At 30.9% G+C, this 21464-nt stretch overlaps 1 protein-coding gene across 3 annotated transcripts in view; it reads left to right on the top strand.

Annotated features, from left to right (window-relative positions):
* Positions 1 to 21446, top strand: part of LOC106680734 (bestrophin-2) — a 46667-nt gene extending 25221 nt beyond the window's left edge. Inside the window, exons 2-9 of one of the 3 annotated variants that reach the window (XM_014420651.2) lie at positions 3700 to 3834; positions 6713 to 6879; positions 8678 to 8835; positions 9119 to 9196; positions 9282 to 9434; positions 12765 to 13000; positions 18325 to 18456; positions 20031 to 21446. In XM_014420651.2, coding sequence (XP_014276137.1) covers positions 3812 to 3834; positions 6713 to 6879; positions 8678 to 8835; positions 9119 to 9196; positions 9282 to 9434; positions 12765 to 13000; positions 18325 to 18456; positions 20031 to 20700 — 1617 coding nt within the window. In that variant the 5' untranslated portion in view covers positions 3700 to 3811 and the 3' untranslated portion in view covers positions 20701 to 21446. Of the gene's footprint in view, positions 1 to 3699; positions 3835 to 6712; positions 6880 to 8677; positions 8836 to 9118; positions 9197 to 9281; positions 9435 to 12764; positions 13001 to 18324; positions 18457 to 19041; positions 19546 to 20030 lie in introns of those variants that run through there. The other 2 variants (XM_014420650.3, XM_067049796.1) reach the window with 2 other exon arrangements.
* The last annotated feature ends 18 nt before the right edge of the window (positions 21447 to 21464 follow it).

Raw genomic sequence — 21464 nt, 5'->3', positions numbered from 1 at the left:
ATATTTTTATTTTTTTTCGGGCAAGACTCCCATTGGAGTCCTATACTGCTTAACCATGGTTCCCCAACCAAAGTTCTTCATTTTGTGGGACCGCCACTCAATGAAAAAAGCCAACGTCCCAGGCCGGATTCGAACCGGCCCCGCCAATAGACATCAAATAGGTAAGACTGTGTCTTAACTACTGAGCTATGGGTGGCCCTGCTTATATATTGTTTGTTTTTTTTCGCACCCTCCATTAATAAAGAAAAAGGAAATTAGGGTACATGGAAAAATGTGTAGGTTGATGTTATGCATCCTTTTACTACCAGGGGTATTTTAAGGTATTGATTCTATTGTGCACTGTGTGTGTATAGTCGAAGGCGCCAAGTGCGCGTTGATACTATGTTGAGCGGGGAGGGTCCGCTTTGCTGGTGCTGCTTATATATTGTTGCTTATTGCTAACAATGAGAACTGTTATTTTTTTTACAAATAAACAAAATTAATTAAATTTTGTAAAAAATCGTCATTCAATCCTGTCAGACTACTTAAATGGGGATCAGACATATCTGATATTAAAGACCACTCTATCGTACATTGTTATGCCGAGTGTAATCAAAATAGTTCCAATTGCTTTCCAAAAAATCGAAAAAACATGTGAAAAATCAACTCTATAAAGTGACACTTCCAGTCTGTGGATTTTATCGAAAAATTTGCAGTCACATACAAGGAAAATACTAGCCTTAAATTTATATTTCAGAGAAAAAAAGTCTTCTTCGGTACAACTGGAAAAAAAGGGACAGCTGACAAAGTTTGTGCAAAGGAAAGTAAAAATGAGATGTGACGTAATATCGCAGCGTTATAGTGTATATTAAATTTGTAAAAAAAATTATTATCTTCAATTTTATAAACAGGCTGATTCGTCGTAGAGCTAATAGTTCAAATTTTCGAAAAAGAAAAAAAAATGCAATATTTTTTTTTGAAAGGAATATGGTTCGGGTGTGGTCAAAAAAACTCAAATAGTATAATTTTAATAAAATAGATATAAATAAAATAAAATAGTATAATTCCAGGCTCAATAAAATAGTATAATTCTACTATTTGAGTTTTTTTGACCGCACCCGGACCATATTCCTTTCATCTTTACACACGGTCAATCAACAATCTTCCAATATTTTTTTTTATATTTCCTTAATATTCTAAACAGAAGGTCGCAAAATCCAGAATCTTACTTAAAACCTCAATAGTATTAGGAGTTGTTTGGAAAAATATTTATATGATTTTTTTTCTTCACAAATCTCAGTTGATTAGACTAAATGTTATTCAGAGATTTGAATTCCCTAAACCAATGATCGTTCAATCCTATGAACAAGAATGAAATAATGCGTACATCCTAAATTTGTAGAATATTTTTCATCTTTAGTTTTTCATATAGATTGTTTTGTCGTAGAGCCAGTAGACATTGACATATAAGCTAAAAACTATACAAAAAAAAAAAGTTTAATTCTCTCACATTTCCAGAAGTTAGCATTCTTGATACAAAGTAGTAAAATCCAAAATCTGATTGAGTACCCCCAACAAATATAAAATCGAATGGAAAAAAAACTTTTTTATGATATTGGCCTTTACGAATCCCTCTTGATTAATTTTTCAAGATAAGCCTAGGTCTCCCATCAAAGGCAGATGATTGGCACAATCACTCTAATCTGCGACCAATTCAGGATTATCATCCGAAGCAAGAACTTTAAATATTACTGTAGGCCGAGAGGAGAGATTTTCACTTCAAATAATTAAATTTTATATCACGATTGGAGGAGGTGCCGCTAGCTACAGCTCCTATGCAATTCATTGTAGGCAATACTTTTCCGTACTAATTATCCGAATGAGCATTTTAATTACCAAATTGACAGATCGAAGATTTTTGAAAATTCGCTATTCAAGCCCTGTTTAACTTCACTGTGGTTAAAACATAGCTTTTATAAATTATTATTTAGTTTTACATTCACATTCAGAGTTTTATAAAAATCGTTTGTTTTTTTTTTCTTTTTTTTTTAGAATATCGAAAAAAGTGGACCCAGTATCCTCAAAACGTGTATTTCCGTCGAAAAATTGGAATTCGAAATAGAAATTTATCACGATCACAATACTACCTCTTACTATGTATTCTATACATAGGTAAGTAAAAAAAAAATCAGAAAAGGGAACTTAAACTTATTTTATGCACGAAGAATTTTGCAATACCCTTGTAGGAATCAAAAATATCAAATAAAAAATCTAGTTTTTTTTTTATTTGAAGAGATGGTCAGAGATGCAGTCAGCAAATAAACAAAAACTTATTTATTTGTGCGTGCCGACGTTTTGACCTGAATTTCAGAGGAAGACTTACATGATCTAGCAGAGTTTTGGACTAGACTGAATGAATTTTGACTTCACCGATAGAGCTGGAAAAAAATCAGGTTACATGAAACGGAAATAGTAGCGGTCAAGAATGAAGACTGTTAAGATAAAATAAAGGAGAAGAAATGAAATGAAATTAAAGTTCAAAGAATAAAATAAATAAAAAACGTGAGAACGAAAAGTCAGAAAATTCTAGAAATATATAGATAAAGAATAATGATGAAGATGAGAAAATAGAAATGACCTGTATACGAAAGGTCGCTGTTCAATTGCGTTTGTCAGTTTTGTGGTTAATAGGAGAAGACTAATTGTATATGAATGCTTTTGGATAGGAGTCGTTTATCATGGTTAGGGACGGTGGCTAGAATGGAAGTATTGTTAAAATCTAACGAGTGGTTTAATGATAAGGAATGTTCGGACAGTTTGGAAACAGTTAAGTTACTGAAAGAGATAGAATATTTGTGCTGTGTTATGCGATTTTTAAGTAGATTTTTTAGTTTCGCCAATGTAACATGAGTTGCAATTAGGAGTGGAGCAAGGGGGATACGGTATATAACATGGTAACAATATTGTAGAGGAATAGGATCTTTAAGATGGGAGTAGATATAAGAAAGTTTGTTATGAGATCTGAAGGCAAAGTGGAGGTTGAGGATAGTGAGACGTTTTATTAACCATTTATGGATATTATCAGAAAGGAAAAGGATTTAAGACAGTGGTCTGTATAAGAGGTAAGAGATTGGAGATCGGTGAAGAGGGTACGATTTTTATAATTATAAATAAGTTTAAACGTCGGCACAAATAAATAAGTTTTTGTTTACTTGCTGACCGCAACCTCCTCCCCCCTCCCATCTTCTCATATTAATCTACGGTGAACTAATAACACCTCATTGTTTTATATTTTTACCTAGAATCGCCACCATCTAAGTAATTATCTGCAAACAACTTGTTTTAGATTAAGTTACACTCCAAGCATACTAGTTACCTCCCCTCGCGGTTAATATTTTAATTTTGAGGATTTAGAAATTGGGAATTAAAAATTTTGTTTTTACATTTTTTGTCTATCTATTTTATATTTATATCTTTTATATTTTTTCCTTGCGACAACAAAAGCTTGAGAAATTTTGGCTTAGTGTCAAAATAGTGATGATATAAAATGTATACTCTAACTAAACAGTACTAATTATAATTTAGTAGATAATAATAATATTAAATTTAAAGATTAATTATTAAGAGTTCACTAATAGAATATTTTAAATGGTTTAGTAATTCTTCTTTATTTTTATTTGTTTCCATTATATGGAATAAATATCTTATTCCGTTTTCCAGACTCTTCGAGAAAGCAGTTCTCTATTGCGATTCCTTCATCCAGTTAATACCATTGTCTTTCATCCTTGGCTTTTATGTGACCTACGTCGCAGATCGCTGGTGGAAACAGTATATGGCGATACCATCGCCGGATAGGTAAGTAGTAAAGTAACACTATTTTTTAAAGGATTTTAAGGATTTTTCTAAATAATAATTTTTGGTCAAATTAAAAAAAAACCTTAAAACTACAATTAGTCTTTATTAAATAATTAAACGACGTTTCGTACCTATTTTTTGTCCATTTTAAAATCTTATTCCTTGAATCATAAAGTAACCATTTTTACTTTAGCTTAGATATGAATTATATAGTAATGAAAAGTATGTGTGTTAAGTTTAATTAAACTCAAATATCAATGTACAATTAAGTATTCTTCAATATTACATAAGTCTTATCCCCATTGAAATTTATTTGAAATAATTAACCATCTCACATTTTTATATGTAATTAAAAACATATAAATTACAAATATGAAAGAATTTTATGACTACCCTAAGAAGATATTGATTAAAGTCGGTATATCATTGTAAAACTAAATTATATTTTATATCAGCTATGTCTTATCAACAGTTAAGTAGTTGAACAGGACTTGAATGGCGAATTTTCAAAAAACCTTCCTCTAAAGTACATTAAATTTTATTTATTTAAAATAATTAACCATTTACAGTTTCTATTAGAAATTAAAAGTATACAAATACAAACTATGAAAAAATCTCATGATTTACATGTTATGTAAATACAGGTTGAAAACACATTTACGGAAATATGAGTTATAATATACACTTATTATATACTAATAGAAAACTAAACATTTTAGAAAAAAAAAAGATGTAACATGTCAAGAGGCAGACAATTATATAGTACCGTACTCTATCCAGTAAAGTAAAACATTAAAATTTCGCAGTTTAGAATTAAATATTTGAATAATTTAAATTCCTTAAGAAAAAAAAATATTCCAATCAACTTAACATTAACAAATATTGAAATATAATTATCTTAAAATTAGGCCTAATTACCCTCTGTATTTTTCCGAATAGATTTCAGGGGATGTTTGAAAGGGTAGATGTGAACTACCGTGCGTGCGAAGCAACGGATATATCGCAGCCACTTCATCTTTCCTAGCGATAAAATCGGCTAGCTTTATTCACTTTTCATTTAGCTAATGTATTTCAACTTTTTGTTCTGTCTATAGTGTAGTGTCATTAGAACCAGATTACTATTTATACTGGGCGGTGATCACTCAAAGTGGTCTTGGTCTTCATTTTGCAATTTTTATTAAAGGCTACCTAAAGCTCTTTGTAATAATAACGTTTACTAATAGGTAAATTATTTACATAACTATTTGAGATAGATGATTAAAAATATCCTATTATTCTACTAACTTCCGGCTTTTTCCATAGTTTTTTGTTTTGAGGCAGAATATAATATTTTATCTAATGTCTACTATAATCTAGAGACACAGAGAGAAGGTTGACTACTAAATGAGGGAGATGCTGACTCACTGAAGGGAGGCTTGTTATGCAGAATAAAGAGGAGTATATTAAATACTTCTCTGCAGTTGCAGGAACTCCACACGTAAGGTACCGGGGGTCGATGTTCTTCCCATAACCCACCATGTCCTCCACTTTCTTTATCATTTATAACAGGACCGTTCTCGTAATGAACAATGTGCATAACCTGGTTTTATATAGTTCTTACGTTTAAAAAATGTTGCAGACATTGTTCTAAGCTTGAAAGACAGGAGTGAAAGATTTCCTTTTATTTATTTATTATTGTTGTGCTATCAGTTTCATAAAACTTACAGTGACGATGTTCATTTTAAATTGTGCAAAGTGTATGTTTCAGTTACCTTTTTTTTTTTATTATTATTTCATTTTATTCTTTATTTTATTATTTATTCTTGTACACAAGTGTGTCTTGATTTTGTGTAATATTTTTGAGTTTATGATGACTGTTCATAAACTGGTAGGAGGGAGTTACGGTAGGACAAGGCCTGTATACCACCCTAATCCCAACTCTCTCAATTTCAAAGGGCGCAAACCCCGTGACCATATGTATGGACTGATTGTACGCTGCGATCGTTCGTTCAATCGCGACATCTGATTCCGATCCCTTTTCCAATTGATACACACGCGGATGATCGCTGGGAGTGCTATGCAGCCTCTCGATCCATCCTCTGCTCTTAGGATGCCCCGGAGTGTTGAGATGCCACACTAATTCTAATGTCTTCATTTCCTCCCTGATATGTGCATTATCAAATTCTCTACCCGCGTCCGACGATATTCTGTCAGGGACTACATAAAATTGAAACCAAGCCCGAAAACCCCCCTCTCTTTCGCACTTTCCTGCTGCTCTCTTCTTCTCCAAGAAACTGAATTATTCCTTGGAAGATTGTAACTAACTTTCGTCCAGCCGGTTTCTTCTATATTCATTTTTGATTCCTCTTCTCTAGCGCTTGTTTCTATGAGGTCTTGAGCAATTTCCACAAACGAGCGCTCTTTCGGAAATCTTTCCTTCTTCACCAGCTCTCTTGCCAACTAAATCTTTAGTACCATGGATAGGAATTGCATCCGACCCTTATATTGTTTCCATCATCTCGCTGAGTTAATCTTGAAATCTGTTAAAGCGTGACAGGAGCTCCGCGGCATATTGCCCACTGAACTGTTTTGGTTTTCTCGTTTCCCTGACATTCACCATTCTAAACCTAGACTGATTCAATCATGAAATCCCCTACATTAACAGTCCAGCGCTTACTAGTATTTGAATATACATCCGCTACAATGAAATGTCTCTTTCAATTAGTTACAAACAGAAAGCTTGTTCGCCCATTCTTTTGGTATTTGCCTACAAGAATAAGGTGAAACCCATTATATAAACGAAGCACCCGTAGCTTACTTTCCACTTTCTCAGTACCCTTTTTAATTAATTACTGCCACAAGATTGGCTTGATTTTGACTAAAATAATATGATGTGCAGGATAATGCATGCCCTAGCTCTCTATGTTGGATCTAACGATGAAGACAGCCGTATCCTCCGAAGGACACTGATACGCTACCTCAATCTGTCCTTTATCTTGATCCTGCGTTCTGTCAGTTCGGCTGTCATGCGGCGCTTCCCCACCTTGGATCATCTCGTCGAGGCAGGTAACTTGATAGACTTACTAAATATTTCTAAGCTGAATTAATCCAATAATAAAAAAATAGTGACAAATCTCTCCCAATGGTCTTGAAGATTATCTAAGTATTGTTAACTTTCGCTGATGACCCTCCTGTGGATTATGAATATTACAATGTTGAAGCATAATTATTTTATCATTTGTTTAGGACCAAAAGCTGTCAAAGGCAGGATTACAAAAATTTAGTGACATGGAATAAATTCTAGTTGATTCATATAATAATTGATCCTTCGTCGAAGTTCTTTAAAAGTGGCAAAGAGAGTTCACCCAAATAAAAAAAATTAAGTCAGTGAAAGCGTTAGAATATCCTCTTGAAATATCTGTTTTTATACTCATTTACTTCAACTATTTTAAGATAAGAGTCGACCTTTCTTTATCATTTATTTAAACTTTTCTTTCAAGCAATAAACTATAAAAGATAGACTTTTTTAAGTTTTGAAGCCATCACTGGCACCATGTCAGTATTTAATATTATTTGAGAATCAACTATGATGTGTCACCACTTACACAATGTAACTTAGTGATAGTCATGTAAAACTGGACCTTAAAGTTTTTATACTTGCATCCAAGCAAGAAATTTGAGCACTAAAAATGTGTGCTCCTAGGCCCAGTATCTTCTCCAAAGTACACCCTTCCTCTCTTCAACATTTTTCACAGCTCAGGGGGTGTAGCACCCAAGTATTGTTACTTCAGGCAGAAGGTCATGTGCGCCAGTCCTTTTCTGTTAATTTACTCAATCTCAAACAAATATTTTCTACTTCTTTTTACTGCTATGACGGATTGATATATTCCTTTTTTGAATATAGGAACAGGAATTTCCTTCTACTCTCTGTTTCAGTTCCAACACATCAATAAGCTATCTGTTAACAAAAAAATGGTTGTCCCTGAATGCAGCTGGCTCATTTGTATTTAGAATTCTACCCTCTCTATCTAATCTTTGTATGAATAAAATCTGCTCACTCTTGGATGAATACTGTTATTCTTGACAATCAGAACCATTATCATCTACATCCTGAGGGCATATCGGGCCTGGGCTTAGAACCTCACAATTCAATAATGCTTGATATCATAAATTCCTCAAGTTTTGTTTGTGTTCCTTGGTTCAGAAAAAATACCTTGGTTTTTATTTTTCCAAGAATAGCTGCAGATTATGTTGCCTAAAATTGTGTATTTAAGAAGCTTAATTTTGTGTAAACACTAGTAATTTGCTAATCCTAATTATTGCCAGTTCAAAGAAGCAGATTAGGTATTCAAAAATAATTTTTCCCATTTTTGTAAAACAAAGTATATTTAATATTAGAAGTTTTAACAGAAATAAATTCATTCCCTAAACTTTTTAAACTAGTCCATTTCTGATTAAAAAATAGATAAATTTAACTTTGAAAATGTTATTATGAAATAAAGAAGCAATAGAATAAGTTTATTTGTTATTTCAAATAAAAAAATATAAAATATGAAGAAGATGGTCAGGGTTGCGGTCAAAAAGAACAAAATAGTTTTCAACTATTTATTGTCCAATGTTTTGCCCACTTTGTAGGGCTTCATTAGGGCTATTCAAGATAATAGGTTAAAAGACATTCAACCACAACCCCGGCCATCTTCATATTTTATATTATACGGTCAATTATTTATATATATATATATATATATATACATAAAGTTTAATTTTTTTTAATTTAGTTTTAATTAAGTTAGTTTTTTAAATTAATAAATTTATTTAACTTATTCTTTTTTAGTAAATTTAATTTAATTTCAATAAATTACAGGATTCATGACAAGAATGGAATTGGAAATGTACACGGCAGTGCCAACAACAGATATCAATACATATTGGTTTCCTTGTTCATGGTTTGTTTCTTTATTAAAAGACGCATGCAGTAAGAACAAAATTAATGATGCTTGTGGCCTTAAACTAATAATGGAGGTAATATTTATTATGAATTATTTTAATCATATGATTTGTAATTTAATATGTTTAAGGGCTAGTTTACAGGGCCAAGAAATTGAAACAATGATCTCCCGATATGCTCTTAATATTAAATATTCAATGTATAAAGATCAGTTAAGTTCAGCAAAATCGACTAAAATTGCTCAAAAATAAAATATATATCATTGAAAATATTTATGAACCATAATTATGTATAATTAATATTAATAAACCAGATCATAAAATTTTTTATGTTCTATTTTTTTTTTTTGCAATAAAGGAATTCAATGAGTTTCGTTCCAAATGTGGGCTTCTATGGAGCTATGATTGGGTTTCCATCCCATTAGTATACACTCAGGTATGCTCATTAATCTGCATATAATTTTCATAAAAGTAAATATTCATAATTAAATCCAACATTCATTTGTGTATTTTTCTTCTAGGTCGTTATGGTGGCAACATATTCTTTTTTTCTTGCAGCGCTAGTTGGGAGACAATATGTTAATGAATCTAAAAAAGAACCTCAAATGGAAGTTGATAAATATTTTCCTGTGTTCACGGTTTTGCAGTTCTTATTCTACATGGGACTTCTAAAAGTAATTTTAAAAGAATATTTATTTGTTATTCACTGAAGGTTGTTATTCACTTAATATATATTAATTTTTCAAACAAGTTAAATATCTTGGTAAAAACATTTGCTTACTAAAGTTAAATCCTTCGAGATTTTTTAAGTTGTGCATTCATTTAAAAGAGATTTTAGTGGCTGTGAGTAATAAGAAAAAATACAAAGTCAATTTTTTTTTTTTTGTAATATTTTGATAAAATACGCTTGGGGTACCACAGGTTGTTGCAGCACCCACTTTGGGAACCACTTTTGGCTATTCTGCCATTATGTGTATTACATTATGGAAAAATGTTTTTGTTGAATTATTGGAGTAACTATTATTTAAAAACTCTGTGATACCTTACTGTTAGATAAGGGTTCAAACTATTAATTTTTTTTCATTTGTCGATTTGTAAGATATTTAGGAAATTTTAGCAGTGACTATTAAACATAAAAAAATTATGATAACACCTATTTTAATTTATGATACCGAGGTTAGCCAATCTAAAAATAAAATAAATTAGTTCTACTAATTAGTAAAACTAAACCTGGTAACTAGTGAAACCAAAATCTAAAACTAATGAATATCATTATGGTCTTGCACAACAACCTCTTTTCTGTTTTCCATCTGGTTTGCCGTTAACAATTTTTTTAGGTATCCTTTCATCGGGCATCCTTTCAACGTTTCCCAACTATTTTAATCTTGCTCTTTTAATTAACGCCATGATGCTGGGTACTCGGTACAGATTTATCACTTCCTCATTCTTTCTTCTTCTCCAAACTCCATTCTCCGAGACTCCTCCCCATATCCTTCTCAATACCTTTCTCTCCCAGGAGTTGATCATCTGTTCCGCTTTTCTTGTCAAGGGCCATGTTCCTCCCACCATAGATCGCTACTGGCACTAAAATTCAGTATTTTCTGTAGTGAGAAATGACATTTATTTCCTGCTGCTATCCTGGCCTCTATTTTGCTCTCTACTTTGTTATCATCTGTAACCAGGCTTTCCAGGTACTTAAACTGGTTTACAGAACTGAAACTGTAGTCTCTGAAAGTTACTTTGCTATTCTCTTCTTTATCCTGCCTTGAGCTTTTCATATACACCGTCTTGTCTTCATTCACCTTAAGGCCCAATTTATATGCTGCTTCTTCGAATTCCTGGAATGTTCCTTTTAATGCTGCTTGGATTCTTGCGACAATGACTACATCATCTGCATATGCTAAATGTTGAGTCTATTATAAATGGTCTCTCCTGGATTAGTTCTGATTGAACGAATGGCTACTTCTAATGCTATATTAAATAGAAGAGGATCCCCTGTCTCAAGCCATTCTCCACAGAAAATTCCTAAGACAGCGAATTTCCAAGCTTAACTCGATAGGTAGAGTCACCTACCTGGGGTGGTACCTTTACCATGGCTTTTAAAAGTTCCTTTCTGTCCACACTGTAATAAGCTTGTTTAAAGTCCACAAATAGCAGCTGTAGGTCTATTTTATACCCATAGCACTTTTCCATTGCCTGCCTCAGGGTGAATATCTGGTGAACTGTTGATCTACCGGGCAGGAACCCTCCCTGATATTGTTCTATAATATTTTCCGTGAAATCGGACACTCTTTTATGTAGAAGCACTGCCAGTATTTTATAGGTTATGCTTAGTAAAGTAATACCTCTATAATTATCGCATGTCAGCTTGTCCCCTTTCTTGTGTATAGGACATATTGCTGCTCTTGTCCAATCTTCTGGCATTTTTTCTTCCGACCATATCTCCCAAATCAAATCATAATTTGCTTCCCACAAATCATCTCTGGAGTTATCTCGTCAAGACCTGGTGACTTATTGTTCTTCAATGATTTAATAATGTCGACAATTTCTTCCTTCTCAGGAGCTTCCACTCTTCTGCACCGCCCTGCGCCTTACTCAGGAGTTCATCTAGATTGAAGCTTTCTTCAGATCTTTTCTCGGTGGCTCTTGTGTTTAGCAATTCACTAAAATACTGGCTCCACTTTTCAAGAATTGATGTCTTTTCTCCAATCAGCTCACCTTCTTACCCTTTACATAATCCAGTGTAGGCTTGGAATCCCTTTTTTATTTCTTTTACATCCTTGTGAAACTTTCTCGATTCTTTTTTCTCCCTGGATTCTTGCAACTTTTTATGGTTTCCCTTTTCCTGTGCTATCTTCTTCTGTCTACAAAGTTTTTTGGCTTCTCTTCTCTTTGTCATAAATTCCCGTACACTTCCTCTGGTCTTTCTTATTAGCATGTTTAACTTCTTTCTTCCAGAGCTGTCCTATACTCTTCGTCAAACCATTCGTTTCAGGGAGCTGGTTCTTTGTTCCCTAGTACATCGCTTGCACTTTCTATCACAACATTTTTCAGCTTTTTTCCATGTATCATTAATAGTTGTGTTATATATAATGTCATTGTCTGTCAGTTGTTCACTTATTTTTATTTTGAATCCTTCGGCTACTTCACTCTTGAGCAGCTTTTCTGAGTTGTAGGTAAGTATCCAATGTAGTGCACCTTCTCATAGCCAGCTTTAGTCGATACCAGACTTTTACAACTTTGTGTCCTAACACCAATGAATATGTCCTTCAAAACGGTGGTTGAGATAAAATATCCCTAAAAAAAAGCCTTGATTTGTTTTCTGACTTTATAAAAATTTTATAATTATTATTTGTCAGACTTACAAGGCATCACAGCTTAATTTCATTTTGTGTTCTTTTTATATTAACCCCTTCTTAACGGATAAAGTCATCTTCCTCTTGGGTGTCCATTATATTGAAGTTTTACAACTTCATTGACTACTGTTTGGAAGGCCAGAGACTTTATCTGTAACCTTTATAACTATACTTTATATAATTACCTAATTATAAGTTTTCTCTTGTTATTTATTTTTCTTTTCTTTTAAGTTTCTTTTAAAACTATAAAATTTGAAATTACAAAAGAATTTCAAACTTTAATTTCATTTGTAATGAAATGATTTTATGAAAGCGAAAATATGTGTTACTTGGAGCAACAATAATTGATGTCCAAACTTAAGATCCTAAGAAACATTATCTAAAAAATTGAACTGAAGGTTTTCAGAAACAAGGATGGACATTCATTCTTGTAGAATAAAATGACAGTTGAGGCTTCTGAGAGCATCATTATTTTTCATATGTAAAATTTGAATCTTTGATAGATAAAATTACTCCATAAATAATCAGAAACCACTAAAAATGGTGATTGATTGAGTTTCCTTCAAGACATAAATACATAAAATAAAGGATAATTTTATTTATTTTTAAAATTTCGAAAAGTAGTTAAATAATAAATCATTGTTGTAGGTAGCAGAACAGCTAATAAATCCATTTGGTGAAGATGATGAAGATTTTGAGCTTAATTGGCTTATCGATCGACATACAAAGGCCTCATATTTAGGAGTTGACACACTTTTAAGGAGGACGCCACCTCTCGTCAAGGACAAATATTTTGAAGAAATAAATGTGGTCCTTCCATATACTGGTTCCAGTGCTTCTTACAAAAGTAGGATAATACACCGAGGTTCAACTTATCGAATGAAGTTAGTATAGGATGAAAAAAATAAGATTTTTTGGCATTTAAAAATTATGAGTCATAAATAGCTTTACAGTAGAGTCCATAAAAAATGTATTTTTTGATGATGATAGAAGAGAAAAATATATATTTTTAGGGAAAAATTATAAGGGATGTGATTATTTGTTAAGATTTTACATAATTGGTTTAAGCAATATTAAATAATCAATGGCACTAGTCATTTATATTTTTTGTTGTTATACAGTTCCTTTAATTGTGATAAAAATTACAATCTCGATCATTTATAGAGCTAAGTTATAGATATTCATCTTCATACGTACTTACAGAGGTCAATCGAGTGAAGGATGAAGGGTGCAATGGTCTAGGGCACAGTGCCAAAGAAAAATCAAATAAATGACTTGTGTGGCTTATTGATGGATTTGTAGTGGGGGCCCCATGCTCCTCATTTCTCTTGGAGTATTCTGTATCTCCTAAATCTTTCAGCAGCCCTCATGCTAACCAACAAGGCTCTCTCAATATCATATTGCCCATGGGGTCCCGCAAGGTGTAGATCCAGATATCAGTCAGGGGCTATGGCTTTTGAACATGGCAAAGAATGATGACATTGTACATTTAAATACATGTCTTCGATCAATTCCTAGTAAAAAGTAATGTTTTCTAAATCCAAAAATGTAGCTAATAAAGTGAACCAGTGAATTAGTTATAATCAATAATATTGATCCAGTTTTTTGTTTTACTTTAATGTTTCTATGCTTTATATTGTTTTTAAATACTTAAATCTATTTTTATTCTAATTGGTTCACAAAAACAGAATCTTTAATAAAACTTAAACAAGTTTATTGATTAAAAAACTTAATTTTAATCCTTTTTTTTATTAATGTAATTAATAATTATATTTGTTTTCAGACATGTAATAATTTTCTTTCCACCTCTATCTTCCTTACATATAATTATTTATTATTTCTTATATTATTACAATTATGTAAATGAATCATTTTATATAAGTTACTATTTGGGTTCTTTATTCAAAATTAGTTACCTAAATAAATATATATTAGGGCCTTTTTATTGCATATTTTAACATTTTGTTTATACACCGCTGTTTACATATGTATTTTAGGATTTTATAGAAATCCAGCTTCTGGCTCTAAGAAATCCAAAATTACATTAAAATATGATATCTTTACTAAATAGATACTTGAAAATGGGTCCCTAGTTCATAATAATAATGTGAATATACTTGCAACCAGCATGATAGATTCAGAAGTAATTGGATGGGATATTTGAGGGCTATGGAGAGGAAAATCAATTCATTGGATAATTAAATATGTTAAAGCCGAGATTACTTTGGTACATTAGAGATTTTCAAATTTCAATGTTTCAATTGAGTTGAAAAATATCCTTGCAAGATTGTTCACATGGATGTGGAGGAGTACCACATTTCATGCTTGCAAAAATAAAAATTAGTCGCTTAAAAAAAAAAAATAATTAAAGGGAATTTCAAATTTTAAAATTTTCAAGAACATTTTTGAACATACAACTACCATATTCAAAATGGACAAACTATTGTGCATTGTAGATTGAACCAAAAATCTACAACTGAAGTTATGAACCTATCATCTTATATTGAAGACTGAGGTTACGTTCAGGTTACCTCAAGTCAAATACTAGAGTTACCAAGTGTACCTACCAGTTATAGTTTCTAGGGAATGTACACAATTTAAAATAATATTTTATAAATACAATAAAGTTTTTCAAATATAAAGTGTTTTTATCATTAATTTTTAACCTGTATAACTGCTGAAATGCATTGGATAAAAACAATTAGTAGAGGTGAAAATTCTACACGAACAAAGAAATAGAATTAAAAAAGTGATGTAATACGATTGGAGGACTGTGGTTTAATTGATTAAAACCTGGAATCTCTTAGGTGGGGCATAGGGCTGCCAAAAAGTTCCCCCATCCTTCTGGCTCTTTGCGAATTCTTTAACCACAAAAAAAAAAAATTATCCATGCATTTTTAGTGGTAACAAATATTTCATTAATAAAAACAGACACAGCGATGTTCGTTACCAGTAACATAATAATAATAATAATAATCTTTATTTATTCTGGGATTGATCCCTTTAGAATAATTTACAGGCGTCAGAATTAGGCTTTAGAACCTTAGAGTAAATTACAAAATAGAGATGAAATTACAAGATGTCATAAAATAAAATAATAGAATGAATTAAAAAATATACAAATAATCAACAATAATTAACAGAATATATGAAATAATGATAAAACAAATAAAATAAAACCACTTGTCATATCATAAATCATAAAATGATTTCTGATAATAAATAAAAAGAAAAAAAAATGATAAAAAATCAAATACAATTAAAATAAAAAATAATAAATGAAAAGATATAATTTCTGCTAGTGTACATATTTACAATTATAAACGAAAATCTAAGACAAAATACAGAAAACATATAAAGCTTTTTTGAAACTTTAAATTGTTATTCTTCCAGAATTGGGTGGACAGAAGGTAGTCGAAGCCACTTCAACTCTTCATAAAATTGTGTGGCAGAGGCATCCCTGGGGAACCCAAAGATGAATCATATAAAGCAATTATTTAACCATTTTAATTTTGCTTCGAGATCCCCAGAGACACCCCCATAAACCACACAGCAATAGTCAATGTGGCGGAATATTAAAGAAGTAATCAGGAGCCTTCGGGTTTCAAAAGGAAGTAGGTGATGAAGGTAATTTAAATGCTTCAGGGTGGAAAAGGTATGACGGGAAATATCAGAGACGTGGTTTTTCCAAGAGAGAGTTTGGTCTATAGTGACACCAAGGTTTTAATGTATGGATGGAATTGTATTGGATTGTTGTTTAGGAATAAGGTTGGAACAAGAGGAATAGTTTTCAGGAGATGATTGGATCCTATTACAATTGCCTTAGTCTTCTCTGCATTCAACTTAAGCTTGTTTTCTTGTGTCCACTGACTAATTCTATTCAAGTTTTCTTGAGTCTTCTCCGTAGCAACTAATAGGTCAGATGATGGAAAGGAAAAGTAAATTTGGAAGTCATCTGCGTACAAATGGTATTGAGAATGTTGGATAAGGATGGGAAGATCATTGATGTAGATAGCGAAAAGGGTAGGGGCTAGAGATGAACCCTGAGGGACACCACAGGTGAGGGGTCGAGTCATTGATGGAGGTTTATCAGAAACCATTGAAATCCTGTAGTTTTAAATGGATCCTTGACAGGGGATTATCATTTTAGGGTATTACAACTAAACTAAATAGTAAATAATTTGTTAAAATTAGTTTCTTAACAATACTAATTTGTTAACACCTGTCACATGTTTTTATTATTCTAAGCATTAATGCAGCATATCTGGAATAATTTCAGAATTTTGTGCTATATCACTTCAATAAAGATTATTTTTAAAGCATGACTGAATCCTGAACCTTCAATTGCTTTTATATAAACTGCTGAACATATAAATCTCAAATTCTATTTACCCAATACTGAATTGTTTGAATTGAATTTTTATCAGAAAAATCTTTCTGTAAACCAAATAAAATTTTAATTATCAATATATTTTTTTTTTACTATCCTAATGACCTAGGTTAGGATATTATTGTAATTGGATCAATTTTTCAACAGGTCTAGCTAAATTTTAACAAATTTCAATTTCAAAAAAATGTATAGATGTATTTCCATACACATTTCTTATGTAAAAATCTGCAATAAAAAAGTTTAAAAAATCAGTAATCTTTAGAATAAAGTAGGCCACACTTATTCCTAGATTGCTTAATGTTTAGTTTATATACCACTCACATATTAATACATGAATATGTATGCCAAAGAAGAAAAATTGAAATTTATGCTCAATTGATGTCTATTCACTGAAGTTTAACAATGTATAAATATATATAGTGCCCGGTTTCTAGAAATACAGGTGTCTAAATGATAACCTTTTGAGAGAAATGGAGGTATTCCAAATTATTGAGTTGAACAAAAAAATCATAATAGACCGTTACAATCTGGGAATAGCTCTTTTGTATTCACCATAAAAAGTAGAAGACAATATTAGTGATTAAAAAAATATGTTCAACTATCATAATTTTTTTCTAAAGAAAGATCCTGGAATCCCATTCTGTTGAAGATCATGGTGTGTTCTGCCTCAAATTGAGCTCTAAATATTTGTAAATTTTATTGTCCATAATACCATGGAACATATTTTCCATGGATAAAGGTAATAAAAAAGTGTAATTATGTATGTATTGCAAAAATATAATTATAAAAAAAAATTTAAATAGTAATATTCTCAATATGGTTAGTAATCAATAGTAATGAAGTAGGAAATATCAAAGATATAAAATATAAAATTGATAAATAAATAAACAAAAGTGACTTATAAATGAATAATGGAATATAAGAGTTATAATTGTCAAATAATTTATAGTGAAACTCAAAGAATTTAACACGAACATATATAATTTTTGAAGACAATCGACATGCAGAAGTATGCTTCTTAAGTGCGTACCCACTGGCCATTGAAGCTAACAGTAAGACAATTAATGTATTGGGTCATTTATTGGTTACCTACACATTGATATGTTCACTCTTGTCCCAGAATAAACCTAGGAGTTGGCGCCAAGAGATTCTTGTAAGAGACCCAATGAATGCCCTTTGATGGTACAATCTGAAGTCTGAACCTTCGTTCATTGGCTCTGATTTGCTTCCTTAATGCTTTAGCAAAATCTCTGGCAGCCACTTTTTTTGGTTTTCATCCATTATCAGAGTTTTGCTTAGGTTGTACGCACCTTTATCAAACTGTTAGTTGTATAATATAGAATAGTCATGCAGTAAAAGATACTCAATATCTATCCTTTAAATAAGCATGGGCCAGTGTTTGTGAAATAAAATACTAAATACTAATTAAGAAAAAATAATAATGCTTAAAAAGTTGTTTTTAAAATTAAAAAAAAAAATCATTTTAGACAGAACAAAATAAATAAAAGTTTTATTAGATTGTAATTGAAGACTACAAAGGAAAAACAGAGAAATTGGATTTTTTTTTTAATCAAAAATAAGTAATAAGTTTTCTATTTTTAAGTAATGAGTTTCTAATAGATTTGATTTGTTAGTGGTAAAGTTAATATAGAAGAAAACCATGCTTTAACTTGCGTGGAGTGAAAAGAATAGACAATTTTTAGATAAACTAAGAAAGTAAGAGATAACTTCTTCTTCCTCTGTAGTCTTCAATTATGATTAAGTACTAAAATTTATATAAAACACATATTTATTGATTTTTATTTTTGTTTTGGTTAGAATTCCTAAAAATCAACAAACTATGTTTCTACCTCAGGCTACTGATGAGGGGATTGATAATAACCAACGTAAAAAACCAATGACTTCAATATCTGGCAAGAACATTAGGCATGGATCTGCTGGCCTTTGGAGGTTAGTAAACATTTAAATTTCTCTTAGCTGTTGATTTAATTATTTTATAAAAATATTGAAATACAATAAATATTTTATATAATTTATTTTCTTGAAAATTTAAGATAACTTTTACTTTTATAAACAGTAAAAATTATATGAAGGAAATGGTCGAGTGTGTGGCCAATAAGGAACAAAAAATAGTTAACAACTATTTTTTTGCACGCGTCCCTGATCATCTACTTCATATTTTGAAAAATACTGTCTATCATTTGTATAAATACAGTTAAAATCATACGATTGAAAAGCTTGATTCTATTATATTTTATTTTAATATTTCTATTATATTTTATTGCAAAATTTACTTCTTAAAACAGACAAATAAATGTGATTTTCATTGAAATTTATAAAAAAGATAATTGTAAAAGCATAGCAATTGATCTTTTTAAAATATATAATTAAATTAATTTAATTATATTACAAAAATTATTTATCTTTGATTATTAATAAATTTATTATAAAAGAAATTGAACTTGAATAATACTTTACTGAATGGATGATTAGTCTCAACTTTGAAAAATGTATTTCAAATGTTTTTATTCTTAGACGCCCACCCAACTCACCTGAACTAATCCTCAAAGGTCAAATGTGCAACGGAATCTTGCCAGTGAAGCATTAAGATACCTGGGAATTCACCTTAATCACCACCTCACCTAGAATCACCATAGCAACATTAAATCAATCCAAACCTAGGCAAGGTTAGCAATGCCAAGAGTATGCTCGTATATCCCTATCGTAAATAGAAAGTCTAGAGAGCAGCATCCTTAACGAAAAGAAAAAAAATTACAATCATTCCAAAACAAGGTCCTACGAATCCCAGTGGATGCACCTTGGTTTGTAAGAAATAGTCAATTGGATCGGGAACTATAAATGGAATCATCAATAGATGAGTTCATCAAAAAACGAAATTCCACTCACTGTTACCAGCAGTTTAAGCAGCAGTAACACAACATGCAAAATCCAACCATATCCCAAAGACTAAAGCCAAGATTGTTGCAAGACATCATGTTATAAATTCTATGTTTTTCTTTTTTTTATTATTATCATAACTATTATTTTTTCTCCATCTTGTTCTCAATTTTGTTTTTTCATTCAAAGTTGTTTCTCTAATTAAATCTTAAAATATCATATGTATTTGTTGTTGATTTGTATTTTCTCTCTTTGTAAGTTATTTATTTTATTATTTTTTATAACTCATTGTTATTATTTACAATTGTTCAATAGTTACAGCATTGTAAATAGTTAGGGGTGTCTTTTGTACGAAACTATACCCCATATAATTAATTGTTAAACAAAAAAAAAATCAAACTGATATAATAATCATGTAAGGCCCACCAGGGGCCACTTATATATAATTATTAATATTCCCGGAAGGCTTATATGTTTATAAAGTTAATAAAATTATGGTGTCAATACTTCATTTATAACAATAATTTATGTAAGAGATATGTATTTAAACTTATATACAACAATTTTTTTGTTAATAAAGCATTTTTTATTATTACTACATTTAAAATAATTGTATTTTTTTACAGACCTGACACGGGACGCATTGACATTGAAAAGGCAGACTATAATGAGGTTGTGGCTTCTTTTCAAATTCAGTCTGGAGTCAACATCAAACAATTCTTTAAAAGAACTGCCACTGTCCATAAATCAAATGCTGGAAGTAAGCCTTTTGACATTTCACAAAAGCAACGATGGCAGCGCAGGTCTTTCAATACAACAATTGATAGCTACTGTTCCACAAAAAATATTGTGCAAAGTGACTCTTCGCTTGATATGTCTCCAGAAGCTGAAAAAAGTACTAAAGATAATGAAATCAGAATGTTGCAACTGAGAAGATCAATGAGTGGCTCTTTAGTAGATTTACCTGCAAAAAATGTTTTGAATAGCAATAGATCGCCAAGATACCACAATCATTCATCAAACCAATCGAAAAAAGTGAGATGGAAATCTAATTCAAAAGATCCAGAAGGAGATTTCTTCGGTGACAATGATTTATCAATAAAAGAAGACAAATCTGTTGTAAATTCAGAGAAGTCTTCCTTTCAAATCAAACCAGAGGACAATAAAATAATTGATCCCCTGTGGCTTGTGATAGATCCGTCAAAGGCAACTAAAACTTATTATGATTATAATTTTTGGAGCAATAACAATATGTCCTCTCCTTTTAGCAACAGTTTGCCGAATTTACATCTGTAAATATCATTTTGCCATACAGCTTTGATTTACAACTTGATTGATGAAATATAAGATTATATTCCATGAAGCTTGTTTGCCTAATCGTGTAAACATTAAGCTGAATATGTTGCATGAACCCTTGGTGAACAACATGGATGATTTTCCACATGAACAATAGACTTTTACTACATATGCCAAGAGACATTAGATTACTTTGAGACATATAAATACCCTCTCAACCTGTACTTCTTTATACACAAATAAATTTAATTTTTGCTATTTCTTGAGGTAATTTTATTTTTGAGTGAAATGTCAGCCAATATTGAAGTGCAATTTTCATCTGATGACAATGAAACCTTATCTAAAGATTTATTTAATTAGCTGTTTTACCAAACTATTTTGAGAAAATTTGGAGGGATACGCTACTTGCTTTAAAATTTCAAAGAATTACTCACTAGAATATAATCACCCATCTGGATGAACCCAAACAAATGCCAAATAGGATTACAAATGAAATGGATTTATTTTCAATTTGATGGCAAACAATCCATGTACCAATGTAGAAATTTCAAAAAGATTTCCATTGTACCAAAATAATTAATTTCATTTTTGAAAAATACATATCATTATTTCGATAACTTTTATTTTTATCTTTTGTTTGTTAAAAACTGAATGACATTTTCGGGTCCTAAAATAAAAATTAAAAGCTGTGAAATTTGATATTTTTGAAGAAAGAAAATATGATATATTGTTTTGTAAATATTTTTTTTTTTTTTTTTTTTTTT

Source organism: Halyomorpha halys, unplaced genomic scaffold (assembly GCF_000696795.3).
Source record: "Halyomorpha halys isolate HHAL.00 unplaced genomic scaffold, Hhal_1.1 Scaffold284.1, whole genome shotgun sequence".
In the NCBI taxonomy this organism is placed as follows: Eukaryota; Metazoa; Arthropoda; class Insecta; order Hemiptera; family Pentatomidae; genus Halyomorpha; species Halyomorpha halys.
This window is presented reverse-complemented; position numbering and strand designations above follow the sequence as displayed.